The sequence below is a fragment of the Danio rerio genome, chromosome 20 (genome assembly GCF_052040795.2).
Source record: "Danio rerio strain M-AB ecotype USA chromosome 20, GRCz13ab, whole genome shotgun sequence".
Lineage (NCBI taxonomy): Eukaryota > Metazoa > Chordata > Actinopteri > Cypriniformes > Danionidae > Danio > Danio rerio.
This window is the reverse complement of record NC_141040.1, coordinates 57,120,720-57,135,000: the sequence shown is the minus strand read 5'-3', so window position 1 is coordinate 57,135,000 and position 14,281 is coordinate 57,120,720. Positions and strand designations below refer to the sequence as shown.

Sequence of the window (14,281 nt, the reverse complement as noted above, 5' to 3'; positions counted from 1 at the left end):
ATTTTTGCATTTACACCTCTGCATGTGGATTTGGGAAGCTTTTAAATTTGGGTAGGCAAAATCCAGGCGGAAATCCCCAAATAGCAGCAGAGTTTAAGCGGTAAATGTTACGTGTTATTGTATGCATCAAAGGGTTAAAGTGTTTTCTTTTATTATTCAGTGATTTCATTGTGTACCACTAGAAGGAAGCCTGCATACCACTACAGCTAGAGAACCACTGCAGTAACTTAGGGCTGATTTCTACTTCTGCGTCAAACGCACGCGTATGCTATGACGTTGACGCATAGCCCTACGCCATGGCCGTCGGCGTCGCTGACGTGCACCTCTCAAAAAATGTAACTACACGTCGCAACGACGCATAGCGCAAGCTCTGTGATTGGTCGGCTTGGTAGCGTTGACAAGTCTGGGCGGGACCGAGAGCCGCGTGAATGGTGCGAGCCTAATGCAGCGATTGTTTACAAGTGTGAAGTCCCGTAAAGGAGCTCCGGATGGAAAGTTTTGTTTTGTGTTTACCTCATAGTTAAAGTTGTTGGACGTCCGCCAGTTCCTGCCTCAAAATGAGCGAGTTTGAGCCACTTGTACATCCAGGAAGTGTTCAGTAAAAGCAAAACAGCAGCGAAGAAACTCGACACAGAGGAACATTTACACCTCACTGCCAACTAGCGTTTCTGCTAATGCAGACCAACAGAGACAGCAGCAGAAGTATAAATGCACAGCTACGTGTGTTGCATGCGCCGTGGGTTACGCCAGTCACTTCCGACGCAGAAGTATAAACCAGGCTTTATTCTCTAAGGTGCAGCATCATGTGACAAATCTTTCAACCAATGACCAATGGATGGACTTTCTATATTCTTCCAATAGAGTGCTATCAGACGTTTTCAATTACAAGACACAAGTCGATCATGTCGGTTTGATAACCAGGGAATGCAAACTAAAGCTTAGTTTATACTTCTGCGTCAAGTGACCTGCGTAACCCACGGCGCATTTATACTTCTGCTGTCTCTGTTGGTCTGCATTAACACTTCCGAAAAGCTAGTGGGCAGTGAGGTGTAAATGTTCCTCTGTGTCGAGTTTCTTCGCTTCTGTTTTGCTTTTACTGAACACTTCTGGGATGTACAAGTGGCTCAAACTCGCTCATTTTGAGGCAGGAACCGGCGGACGTCCAACAACTTTAACTATGAGGTAAACACAAAACAAAACTTTCCATCCGGAGCTCCTTCATGGGACTCCACACTTGTAAACAATCGCTGCATCGGGGTCACGCCGCTCACGCGGCTCTCGGTCCCGCCCAGACTCGTCAACGCTACCAAGCCGACCAATCACAGAGCTTGCGCTATGCGTCGTTTCGACGTGTAGTTACATTTTTTGAGAGGTGCACGTCAGTGACGCCGACGGCCACGGCAAAGGGCTATGCGTCAGCGCCGTAGCATACGCCGGTGTTTGACGCAGAAGTATAAATCAGCCTTAACATGAACAAAACCAAAGCAAATATTTCAGAGGGAACTAAAATCAGCTTTTCCTGTAATTGACTCCTGTGACACACACTGACTTTTGTTTTCTGGCAGCAGGCCGGCCATGTCGCCTCTCCAGCAGCGGATCTCCTTTCTGCAGGCCCAGTGTCAGGACTACCTGGAAAGAGCGGCATCAATATTTAAATCTGTGAGTGTAGTCATGCACACACACACACACACACACACACACACACACACACACACACACACACACACACACACACACACACACACAGAGCTTCTGCTGTTGATTTTCTCTGATAGGCAACAGTGTGTTTCACAGGCTCGTGAGATTCATTCTCAGATGATGAAACACCCCCTGCCTCCTCTGAATGAGCCGTTTTGGAGAAAACGAAAGTGATTTTTTTTTTTTTAGCATTCTACTTTCATTTATCTTCATTTCCTCCCTTATAAACGATTTCCAATTTCTTTATTTAGTTATTTATTATCTTTATTATATCTCTCAAAGTTACTTGGTTTATTTTCTTTTGTTATTATATTTTCTGGTGACCCCAATGTGTCACAAAAAAATACTATATATATGTTTATACGAGCAATATCACACGAGTTGCAGTGTGATATGGCTGTATATTGGCACTGGTGGGAGGCGTGCATTGTGGGACGGTGGGACAGCGGCTTAGTGCTCCCACCAGTGACGATTTACAGCCACATTGCACTGCTACTCGTGTGATATTGCGTTTATACATCAGTTTGACGGCATAATCGTGTATATAAGAAATAAAATCAAAGACAGAGAGCCTAAAAACACTTTTGTAAGAGGAACTACTTTCTTCCACCGTTCATTCACATCTGCAGCTGACGGTTAGAACAACCGCTGCTCATTCACCAGTGTCTCTTTAGAGCTAGGGTTTGAATGATTCTCTAGCGTAATGTCTAAAGTGATGACAAAACAGCTGATTTTGCTCACATTTCAAGATTATACGACATGAAATGTCATCAGTCTACAGAGATTTCCCAGTATTTCTCTGTTGTAATCAGGAGACCACAATAATTAACCCTGATAAAGCCAAAGCAAACACTAGCAGATTTCTGTCGTATAAATACAGCACTACCACATACAAAAGCAAGAGATCGACTTAGAGTCACTTACCTGATTTATAATGATTAGATCAGCTATAGTTTAAAATTACACTGTATGTTTCCTCTTCTAAGGATTATTATGCGGTCGCTGACATCTTGTGGTGAAATGTCAACCGTCTTTGCTCTGCTTAATGGCAGGCTGATGGAAGCCGATGTGCTGAATCTCTGAAATTATAAATATTTTAAAATAGGCACTATTCTAATAAATAAATTGCACAGCTGCTATCTAAACAACTACATTTTCACCTAAAAATGCCTCAGAAGTACATGATGTTGTGCAACTGCTGCAATATTTGTCAGACTGTAGTGAGTTTATTGATCTGCTGTCACTCTATGTGGGCGGAGGAATACAGCAGAGTGAAGAGGCTGCACAAGTGCTGGTATTGCAGAATATCAGGTTCAAGAATCAGACAGAACTGTTGTAAAATATATGTATATACAGTTGAAGTCAGAATTATTAGCCCCCCTTTGAATTTCTTTTTTTTAAATTATTTTTATTATTTCTCAAATGGTGTTTCAGGAAATGTTCACAGTGTGTCTGATAATATTTTTTCTTCTGGAGAAAGTCTTATTTGTTTTATTTCGGCTAGAATAAAAGCAATTCTTAATTTTTTTTAAAAATCATTTAAAGTCAATTTTATTAGCCCCTTTAAGCTATATTTGTTTTTGATAGTCTACAGAACAAACCATCATTATACAATAACTTGCCTAATTATCCTAACCTGCCTAGTTACCCTAATTACCCTAGTTAAGCCTTTAAATGTCACTTTAAGCTGTATAGAAGTGTCTTGAAGAGTATCTAGTCTAATATTATTTACTGTCATCATGACAAAGAGAAAATAAATCAGTTATTAGAGATGAGTTATTAACACTATTATGATTAGAAATGTGTTGATAAAAAATTGCTCTTCGTTAAACAGAAACTGGGGAAAAAATGGTGGCTAATAAATCAGGGGTGCTAATAATTCTGACTTCAACTCTATATATTATATGCATATATATATTTTTTACTGTTTTTATATAAAATGTGTTGCTGTTTTCACATTTTATGTCAATTACATATTCTGCATATGAGCAATTCCAGTGTTATGGATGTGACATTTGCAGTAAAATCTCAAAACCGAAATTCACAAAGAAAGCATATGTTAACATTATATTCAAACATCTGTTTATACTTTACAAAAGAACTAACCACAGATGGCATCAGAAAAAGATCAATCTGTAAACATTATTTGTATTTTAAATCAGGGAATACATGCGCTACAGATATGACCAAAAAAGTTAGCGAGTTAAAATACTTTGTAGAACGTCTGTAAATTAAACTGCGCAACCCAAGAGAAACCGTGCTAATCAAAAGGAGAAGAGTTGCTCACTATTGAACAAAAATGATTGATTTTATTTATATTATTGCATTCATGAGGAAAACGCTCTGTTATGGATGTGACGGATGTGAAATTGGCACTTGTGTGAATTTGGTAATTTAAATATAATAGATTGAAAACATTAACAGAGACATTTGAGTATTTTCAAAGCACTGTAAAATACTTGCTTACACAAAAAAAACGATGAAACGGTTTTGATATTTTGGTGAAAACTTATTTTTTTAATGGTAAGGCTGACATTTGCATGGAATTGCTCATATGTTAATCAATATATACAGTTGAAGTCAGAATTATTAGCCCCCTTTGATTTTATTATTATTTCTCAAATGATGTTGAACAGATTCAGGAAATGTTCACAGTATGTCTGATAATATTTTTTCTTCTGGAGAAAGTCTTATTTGTTTTATTTCGGCTAGAATAAAAGCAGTTTTTAATTTTTTAAACACCATTTTAAGGTCAATATTATTAGCCCCTTTAAGCTTTATTTTTTTCGATAATCTACAGAACAAACCACTGTTATACAATCACTTGCCTAATTATCCTAACCTGCCTAGTTAACCTAATTACCCTTGTGAAGCCTTTAAATGTCACTTTAAGCTGTATAGAAGTGTCTTGAAGAATATCTAGTCTAATATTATTTACTGTCATCATGACAAAGAGAAAATAAATCAGTTATTAGAGATGAGTTATTAAAACTATTATGATTAGAAATGTGCTGAAAACAATCTGCTCTCAGTTAAACAGAAATTATGGACAAAAATAAACAGGGGGCTAATAATTCTGACTTCAACTGTATATGTAAAATATCAAAAACTTTTTTTAATGAGCAACAGTATCTGCTCGTGAAATTATTAGTATTACATTTTTTTATTATTATTCTTTTGTTTTTATTTCTCTTACCCCAGTGAAATTTTCATTCTTTCTTATGAAAACGTTTCATTTTATTACATTAAAAGAAAGAAAGAAAACAAAAAGATGTGTTTTGCATCAAGCGTACATATGTCTGGATTTAAAAATGTGTAGAGCAGAATAAAAAAAAAAAAGAGCAGCATGAACATTCTTCAGAGTATCTTCTTTTGCGCATTTTTTTACACCATCTGCTGTATTTTGCACACAATAATCACATATTTTGGATTGAGATGGGAGAAATTAATGAGATGGCGTGCTGTGCTGTGTGTTGCGTCTTCTGCTCTCTGTTTGTGTAACTCTCTCTGTGTTTTCAGTTTGCTGTGTGTTATGTTTGCTGACGTTGCTGCTTTGTGCTTTGACTTTCTGCTGATTTGTTATTGAGTGAATGAGATTTTCAGATTGACACTTGAGTCCTCCAGATGCTCATTCAGGCCTGAAGACACACACACACACACACACACACACACACACACACACACACACACACACACACACACACACACACACACAAACACACACACACACAAACACACACACACACACACTCAACTCAAGCACTGTTTGCTTTCATAATCCTGGCTTTTCTGACGCCTGCATTTCTATTGTTCTCGGCGTGTGTGTGTGCGTGTGTGTGTGCGTGTGTGTGTGCGTGTGTGTGTGCGTGTGTGTGTGCGTGTGTGTGTGCGTGTGTGTGTGCGTGTGTGTGTGCGTGTGTGTGTGTGTGCGTGTGTGTGTGTGTGTGTGTGTGTGTGTGCGCATGCATGTGTGCATGCTTGTGTGTGTGCTTGTGTATATGTGCATGCTTCTGTGTGTGCTTGTGTATGTGTGTGCATGTGTGCATGCTTGTGTGTGTGCTTGTGTATATGTGCATGCTTCTGTGTGTGCTTGTGTATGTGTGTGCATGTGTGCATGCTTGTGTGTGCGCATGTGTACCTTTGTTTGTGCCTGTGTGTGTGTGCGCGTATGCTTGTGTGCATGCTTGTGTATGTGCATGTTTGTCTGTGCATGCATGCGTGTGTTTGTCTGTGCTTGTGTGTGCATTTGTGCATGCTTGTGTGTGTGCGTCTGTGTGCTCGTGCATACGTGCTTGCATTTTTGCATGCTTGTGTGTGTGTGTGCTTGTGTATATGTGCATGATTCTGTGTGTGCTTGTGCATATGTGCATTCTTGTGTGTGCATGTGTACATTTGTTTGTGCCTATGTGTGTGCGCGCGTATGCATTTGTGCATGCATGTTTTTGTGTGTGTGCATGTGTGTATGTGCATGCATGTTTGTGTTTGTGTTTGTCTGTGCTTGTGTGTACATGTGCATGTCTGTGTGCATGCGTGTGCTTGTTTATGTGTGCATGCATTTGTGCATGCTTGTGTGTGCGTTTGCGTGCTTGTGTATGTGTGTGTGCATGTGCTTGCATTTGTGTGTGCTTGTTTGTACATGTGTGTGTGTGTGTATTTGTGCTTGTGTGTGCTTGTGTAAATCTGTGTGCATTTGTGCATTTTTGTGTATCTGTATACATGTGTGTGTGCGTGTGCGTGTCTGTGTGTGCATGTATGTGTGCATGTATGTGTGCATGTGGGTGCATGTGTGTGCTTATCTGTATGTATGTATGTGTGTGTGTGTGTGTGTGTGTGTGTGTGTAGGGTGGAGACAACGGTGCTATGACGGATGCTCATAACAGTCTGTTGTCTGCTGGTGACATCATTGATGAGCTCAAAATGTTTGCCATGGAATTAAACCAGCAGAACCTGCCGTCTGAGAGTTTGATGAGGAGGTGAGACACACACACACACACAACACTGAACGACAAACACTCACACAAATCCAGTCCTGAGGTCAGTTCTTCGTACCTCACCTAAACAGTCTAAGCTGATTCAGCAGATCCTGGATCTCTAAATCCTGGTAACTGATCTCTGGCTAATCTGGTTAAAATATCTGGATGAGCTGATCTGAGATCTGTGTGCATTGTAAAGGACAGATCGATCCATCCTCGAAATCATGATCAGCAATGCAGCAATTGGCTGACGGCACAGCAGAGTAATGACATCATCTGATTAATATTCAATTATCCATGTGAGCTAAATTACATCAAATTTGCAGTAAACGGTTTGTTAAATATGACGCTCAGTGACTCTCCACGTGTTGTGGCCTGCAGGCGTTACACTTTCATATGTCAGGAGTATTAGCAGCTTTACTTTTAGAGCAGATTTTCTGAAATGACCCGATCTAACCCTGCTTATATAAATTAAGCTGTTGATCTCAAGAGCAGGTTTGAGCTTCCAGACTTGACAACAACTCTAGGATGAGTTTTTGGGATCGAAACGATCCTGGATCATGTTAAATAATCAATAACCAACATCCACATACGAAGACTGGACCCTTAGACCTTTCATACTGTGCCTGTATATGTTGCATTTCATTAATGTTGTTCTCATGCCTCCTTGCCATCTCTTTGTCTGTGTCTTTCAGTGTGACTCTGTTCTCGGATCAGTTTCGGGATCTCAGCATGGCTCTGAATGCTCCTCCTCCGGCTCCTCTGCAGCAGACGCAGAGGTTTAGCTCCCGTTCAATGCGGCGCAGCGTGAGCCGTGAAGAACCAAACCGCTTCTACACTGACGCCATGTCCTGGATCACACAGCAGAGGGTAAACGAAGCATCACGTGTGGATTTACAGCCTGTCAAGCAGAATAAGTGCTGGGAAAGTTACTGTGGTGTACCACAAGGCTCAGTTCTTTGTCCTTTACTTTTCACACTATATATGCTACCGCTAGGCGATATCATTAAAAAAAAACATGTGGCCCTATTATACACCATGGCGCATTAAGGCGCAAGGTCTGTTTGGTGCGATTTGTTGCTATTTTCAGATCAACGCAACCCTAATTTTCCCGCTTTCGACCACATTGTTTAAATAGCAAATCCATTTATGCCACTGTGGACTCATGGGTGTTCTGGTCTAGAAAAGAGGTGTGTTAAGGCGCATTGCTGGAGCTTTGCTAATTTGAGGAACTAAAGCAGACTGTGCAATAGACCAGCTGAAAGCTGCTGTAAAGTCACAGAGGACGTTAGATGTAAACTCATACACGCAGCTTAAACACACAGGATGAACAACAACACACAAATATCTTTACAGATGAAAAATAAAATGATTAAAATATTACAAAAATGATTGACAATCTGCATCTGTATAATATTATTAATATTATCAGTAGTATTTATTTATAGTATTTATTGGTCATTCTAAAGCACCATATCCATCTTAATATTAGTGTTATATTAATAACGTCCTCCAGAATTACAGAGTGTCTGTGTTCTCCATCTCACGCCTTCAAACGCCACCGCGCGTTCACTGTGCGTTAGGATTGCCTTCTGAGGCGCAAGTCATTTATTAAATGAAGAAAAGATTGACGCAGCTTATCTTCTCTTGTTTTTACTGTTGATATTTGGGGCCATAGATATATACACTAGATATCGCATAGGGACCCTGAGCATGCGTCAATAGCGCCGCCACATTGGTACAGTGCTCCCAGGACAAATGTCATTCAACCGCACTAGTCAAGACAGTGTTATTACGTGAAGATGCGGGACTTTAGCGATGTCTACGGGTGTAGAAACGAGCAAACAAAGACAACAAAGCACAAAGGCAGAACATTTCATAGGTAATATTAATTTTTTTCTGTTTTTGTATGTTCTGAACTTTTGTGCTAATCAGGTAACGTTATTGATGATAACAGTCACTTACTGCATTCACCATACGGCAAAGCAGCTCCAACTCACACTAAACACTCGGCTTATGCTAGTTTTGTTGAATAAAATCAGCAAACAATGCAAAAGAAATATGACAACGAGATGCTGCGCTGCCAGAAACTTGTATTATTGTCGGCTAACGTTAGTGAAAGAGTCGTTCAGGGGATTCATTCACAAACGAATCGCTCCCTCTGTCAGTATGAGCAGTGAAAGCAGGAGAGGAGCTGTGTTTCAGGACATGATTAGATCAAATTTAACAGGGAGGGTGGATAGTACATTTCTGTACACACAAACACAAGCTTTTTGTCAGGAATGCCCGTGCGGTCACTGATCCATCAATGTAGAAAAGTGATGTCAAATTATAATTTTCGTAATTAGAAAAAAAAAAAATTACATACTAACATCCAGGAAAACTCCCGATCACAGATATATGTGTATATGTGTATAACTCTGGCTTTGAATGGCCACAGTCTTCCTCTGTACCTTGGTCCCACATTCATTTCAAAGGAGCGTTACCCTGTACCAAGATGGCGGCGCTATTGACGCATTCCGTCCAATAGACAACACTAGGCCAGGCGACATCTAATGTATATATCTATGATTTGGGGCCAGTTAATCTGGAAGTGGCGTTTTTGTTTGCTTTGACTCATTAGATCAGGGGTCACCAAACTTGTTCCTGGAGGGCCGGTGTCCTGCAGATTTTAGCTCCAACCCTAATCAAACACACCTGAACAAGCTAATCAAGGTCTTACCAGGTATACTTGAAACACCCAGGCAGGTGTGTTGGGGCAAGTTGGAGCTAAATCCAGCAGGGACACCGGCCCTGCAGGACCGAGATTGGTGACCCCTGCATTAGATGGAAATACTGCTTTATTCGCACGTCTTTTGTTTGATAATTCATAAAGTTAATTCGCATTTTTGGATGGAAACATAGCTATCGACAGTTTTATTGATCACTACGATCTGATTGAGTTGGATTTAAGATGCTTCGATTTAAAAATTAAAATGGCTAAAATAACTCAGATGTGTTTTTTATTGCAAATGCCACAAAAATCCCCCTGCAGCTGACTAAAATTTAGATTTTGTAACAACAGTAAACACTTTTTTTGTTATAAGGTCTGGTCTTGCTGTGGTTGTACTTTAAAATTAAATTAATATAATCTCAATTCGGTGGCGCAGTAGGTAGTGCTGTCGCCTCACAGCAAGAAGGTCGCTGGTTCAAGCCTCGGCTGCATCAGATGGCGTTTCTGTTTGGAGTTTGCATGTTCTCCCTGCGTTCGCATGGGTTTTCACCTGGTGCTCTGGTTTCCCCAATAGTCCAAAGACAGTACATGGGAATTGGGTAGGCTAAATTGTTTGTAGTGCATGTGTGTGAATAAGTGTGTCTGGATGTTTCCCTGAGATGGGTTGCAGCTGGAAGGTCATCCGCTGTGTAAAACATGTGCTGGATAAGTTGGCGGTTCATTCTACTGTGGTGACCCCGGATTAATAAAGGGACTAAGCTGAAAAGAAAATGAATGAATGAATAATCTTAGGCTCCGTTTACACTAGTGCGTTTTAGTTTTAAAACGTCATTTTAGATCAAAAACGATCCGCGTCCACACTTGCATTTCAACTAGCGTTTCTGAACATATCTTCGTCCACGCTAGCCACCAAAAACGTATATCATGTGACCATTCGGGCACTGGGCATGCGCGTTCTAGTATAAACAGGAAGCATGCGTCACGCTCGGCATTTGGTTATTGTTAGTCAACAAACGCCAGTTGAACAATGAAGGCGATGGCAAAGAAAGCAAGAGAGGTATTCTTGTGGACGGATGACGAGGTCGAAACGTTACTAAACGTAACAAATGAATAACTGCACAATAGCGCCTAAAACAGACAATAGTGCAAACAACGCTCCCATTTCTGTGTCCATGTTGTTGTTTACAGTGAAGGCTGGTCTGCTGTCTTCCGGTAGCGTTAAAGCCGTGTGTTATAGTCATGTGATAGGGGCTTGACGAATAAGGGAAGGATACGCAATGACACAAAAGCCCCATCCAGGTAGCGAATCTCAGCAGCCCCGCCTCCGTTTTCAGATGTCTCCGTTTTCCCTCATCCACACTGAGACAGAGCAGCAGCGTTTCAGAATGAAAACAGCCTCTTCAGCGTTTTCAAAACGCTCCGTTTTCGGCGCTCGAAAACTCTGGCGTAGTGTGGACGGATGACATAACCGTTTTCAAACTAAAACGCATTAGTGTAAATAGAGCCTTAATTAAAGTGATGAGAGATTTTGAAACTCTAACAGTAAGCAGAGAGCTACTGTAAGGTCACATCTGCTCGGTATAAATGCTTGAATATAATTTAGTTAATATCCAATAGAAATGGAAAGTAATCAAAGAGTAATCAGATGTAATCAGTTACTTTTATGAAGTAATTGAAAAGGTTTACTACTTATTACAATTTAAATATAGGGTGTATATTATGTAATATATGTAAATATATGTAATCTGTAATCTATTACACTTCCAAAGTAACTTCCCCAACACTGCCCAGCCGGGATTTGAACCAGCGACCTTCTTACTGTGAGGCCACAGTGTGACACCACTGAGCCAGTAGTGCCCTAACCAATAACTAGTAGCCAGTTAAGCATAAGCTTGCTGCATAAAAGTCTCCTCTGAAGGGAAGTGTGTGGGATGTTAAGTGAAGCGGGGTGTTCAGCCAATCAGAGTTTACTGTGAGCTTGATGTGACAGAAATAGTCATCATCTTAAAGGCCACAGATAACAGTAATCTCATGCTGCTCTGTCTCGTCTCTTTCTCACACACACACACACACACACACATACAGAAACATATTTACACAGAGGGAGGCACACACAAACACAGGAACACACGGACACATACAAAGAAACACACACACAGACACACATAGAGACACATGCATGCACATAGATACAGACACGAACAAAAACAGACACACACACACATAAAAACACACACAGACATAAACAAAAATAAACACACACACATATAAAAACACAGACATATACAAACACACACACACACACACACACATATAAAAACACACATACGCACATGCACAAACACAAAAACACACTCACAGACATACACACATACGCACGCACGCACACAGACACACAGGAACACACAAAGGCATACATATGCACACAGGTAAACAGACACACACGCACACACACACGAAAATTAAAACACACACACAGACAGAGAGACACACATAAAGATAGACATACACACATGCACAAACACACACACATAGACACGCACACACACACACACACCACACAAACGCGCACACATGTACACACACACAGAAACAAAGACACAGACACACACACACACACACAGGAACACACACACACACGAACATTTTAAAACACACACACAGACAGAGAGACACACATTAAGATAGACATACACACAAAAAGAAACATATAGCGACACATATATGCACACAGGTACGCAGACACACACAGAGAGCCACACATTCACAGAGAGAGACACATACAAAAACACAAACACACATATAAAACACACAAAGACAGACATACACACAGAAACAAAGACGCAAACTGAAACACACACACAGAAACAAAGACACACACACAGAGACACAGACACGTACACACACACACACAGAATGAGAGGGAAACTCCGAGCAGAGATTAGAGCTCATCGTTCTGCCAAAACACACAGTAGTTCAGTGTAAAACTAGACTGCCGGTAAATCAGTCCCAGCATGCCTTTCAGCCGCTGTGTTTGGCTCTATGGTGTGTGTGTGTGTGTGTGTGTGTGTGTGTGTGTGAATTCCTCAGTCCTGCAGAGGTCAATAACACTGAGACTCTCCCTCCTGTCAGACACTCGCTGATAATGAAAAACAGAGGAGGAACTCTCTGACAGCAGACAATTCTTACGTTGCCTCAACATTCTGGAAAGGTTATGAGCAAACGTTCTACCAGTAACATTAAAAGAACATTTCATTTAGCATTAGCTGGTTGTTAGTCACATTCTGAAAGTCGCCTAAAGGCACAGTTCACCCAACAATGAAAATTGTCATTATTTTCCCACCCTGCACCTGTTCAAAACTTTCTGTTCAACACAAAAGAAGATATTTAGAAGAATGCTGAAAGCTGGCACCTATAGACTTGCATAGTATTTTTTCCTACTATCCAAGTCAATGGGTGCCAGCTTTCAGCATTCTTCAAAATATCTTCTTCGTTCAATAGAAAAAAGAAACTCATAAAAGCTCATGAGGGAGAACAAATGATGAGGTAATTTTCATTTATTGGATGACGTAACTTTAAAAACTCTTTTATAAACAGTGCAGATGCGTATACTGTTTTGGGTCTTGGGTTAAGTTAGTTAGGATTAGAGTTAGGTTAGGTTTAAGTTTGTGAATGATAGGTTAGTTAGTGTTAGGGTAAGAATAGGCTAGTTAGGCTAGGATTAAGTTATTTTAGGTTAGAGTAAGGTTAAGTTAGTTAGGGTGTTAGGGTTAGGATAGGTTTAAGTTAGTTAGGTTAGGGTAGGGTAAAGTTGTTTAGGGTTGGGGTAAAGTAAGGTAGTTAGGCTTAGGGTAAAGTTAATTTAGTTAGGCTAGGGTAGGGTTGGGTTAGCTACACTCAAAAAAATGATATGTTGGCGTTAATTAACTTTTTTTTGTCCACTGGTTCCACATAACCGAGTTAAGTTACCTTTAAGAAAGAATATTAATTTTAGTGAACTTAAGTTAGTTACATAAAGGTAATGTAATATTGTTTAGTTCAATCAACATAACATTTATAATTTAGCTTTAATCAATGTAGTTATTTAAGTTCAATTATTCTAAAATTGATATTGTTATGTTTAACCAAATAAAAAAAACAGTTTCCGTTTCATTGAGTTTATTCAATAGCATTTTTACAGTTTTACACATTTTCCAGCAATAAAATGATTATCAAAATCCAAATCCTGTCTTTATCTGTATCTTCACTTATTACAATAAGTTAAAATATTAATACTAGTAAAATAATAGTAATACAAGTATGAAGTAAATTGAAAACAATAAATGATTTAAAAAATATGCTTACAAAAACATCATAAAATACACTTTTCATATATTACAAAAAACATTCAAAAATAATATTCTGCCTTCAAATGATTCACAAAAATATACTTAGAAAAATTAAGTCTTCTTTTGTAAACTATACTGTACCTTCTTTACACTGAAAAAGCAGATAACACTTCAGTTGTTCAAAGAAAGATTAATATTTTAAAGCAAAGTAACACGAAAAGCACTAAACCATAAATTAGACCAATCATCACAGAACATGCAATAGCTACACACATTCATCTCTCTGACACTTGCACCATTTATGCACATTTGCACCAGACACTTTCTGACATCCACTCCCTATATCTAAAAAACAAAAAAAACAAAACATTGTGCATGAAATCTGCTTCACACAGGTGTGTGGGCTTGACAAACCACATGTAGAAGCATTCTTAATTCTTAAACTTTTTTGTATAATTAGCACATCTTGGGTGTATCGCCTCTTCTTGTTGATTTGCTGAAAGTGTCCTCAATTGTAAGTCACTTTAGACAAAAGAGTCTGCTAAATGTTAATGTAACTACTGTAGATT

At 39.6% G+C, this 14,281-nt stretch overlaps 2 protein-coding genes across 3 annotated transcripts in view; one reads left to right on the top strand and one right to left on the bottom strand.

Moving 5' to 3' along the window:
• Window positions 1-14,281, bottom strand: part of pycr3 (pyrroline-5-carboxylate reductase 3) — a 540,655-nt gene that overhangs the window by 145,888 nt on the left and 380,486 nt on the right. The window lies entirely within an intron of this gene.
• dspb (desmoplakin b) overlaps window positions 1-14,281 on the top strand; it is an 82,777-nt gene that overhangs the window by 11,519 nt on the left and 56,977 nt on the right. For both annotated transcript variants that reach the window (NM_001442533.1, NM_001423427.2), the window contains exons 2-4: window positions 1,569-1,659; window positions 6,541-6,671; window positions 7,367-7,541. In NM_001442533.1, the coding sequence (NP_001429462.1) occupies window positions 1,569-1,659; window positions 6,541-6,671; window positions 7,367-7,541 (397 nt within the window). The remainder of the gene's footprint in view (window positions 1-1,568; window positions 1,660-6,540; window positions 6,672-7,366; window positions 7,542-14,281) is intronic.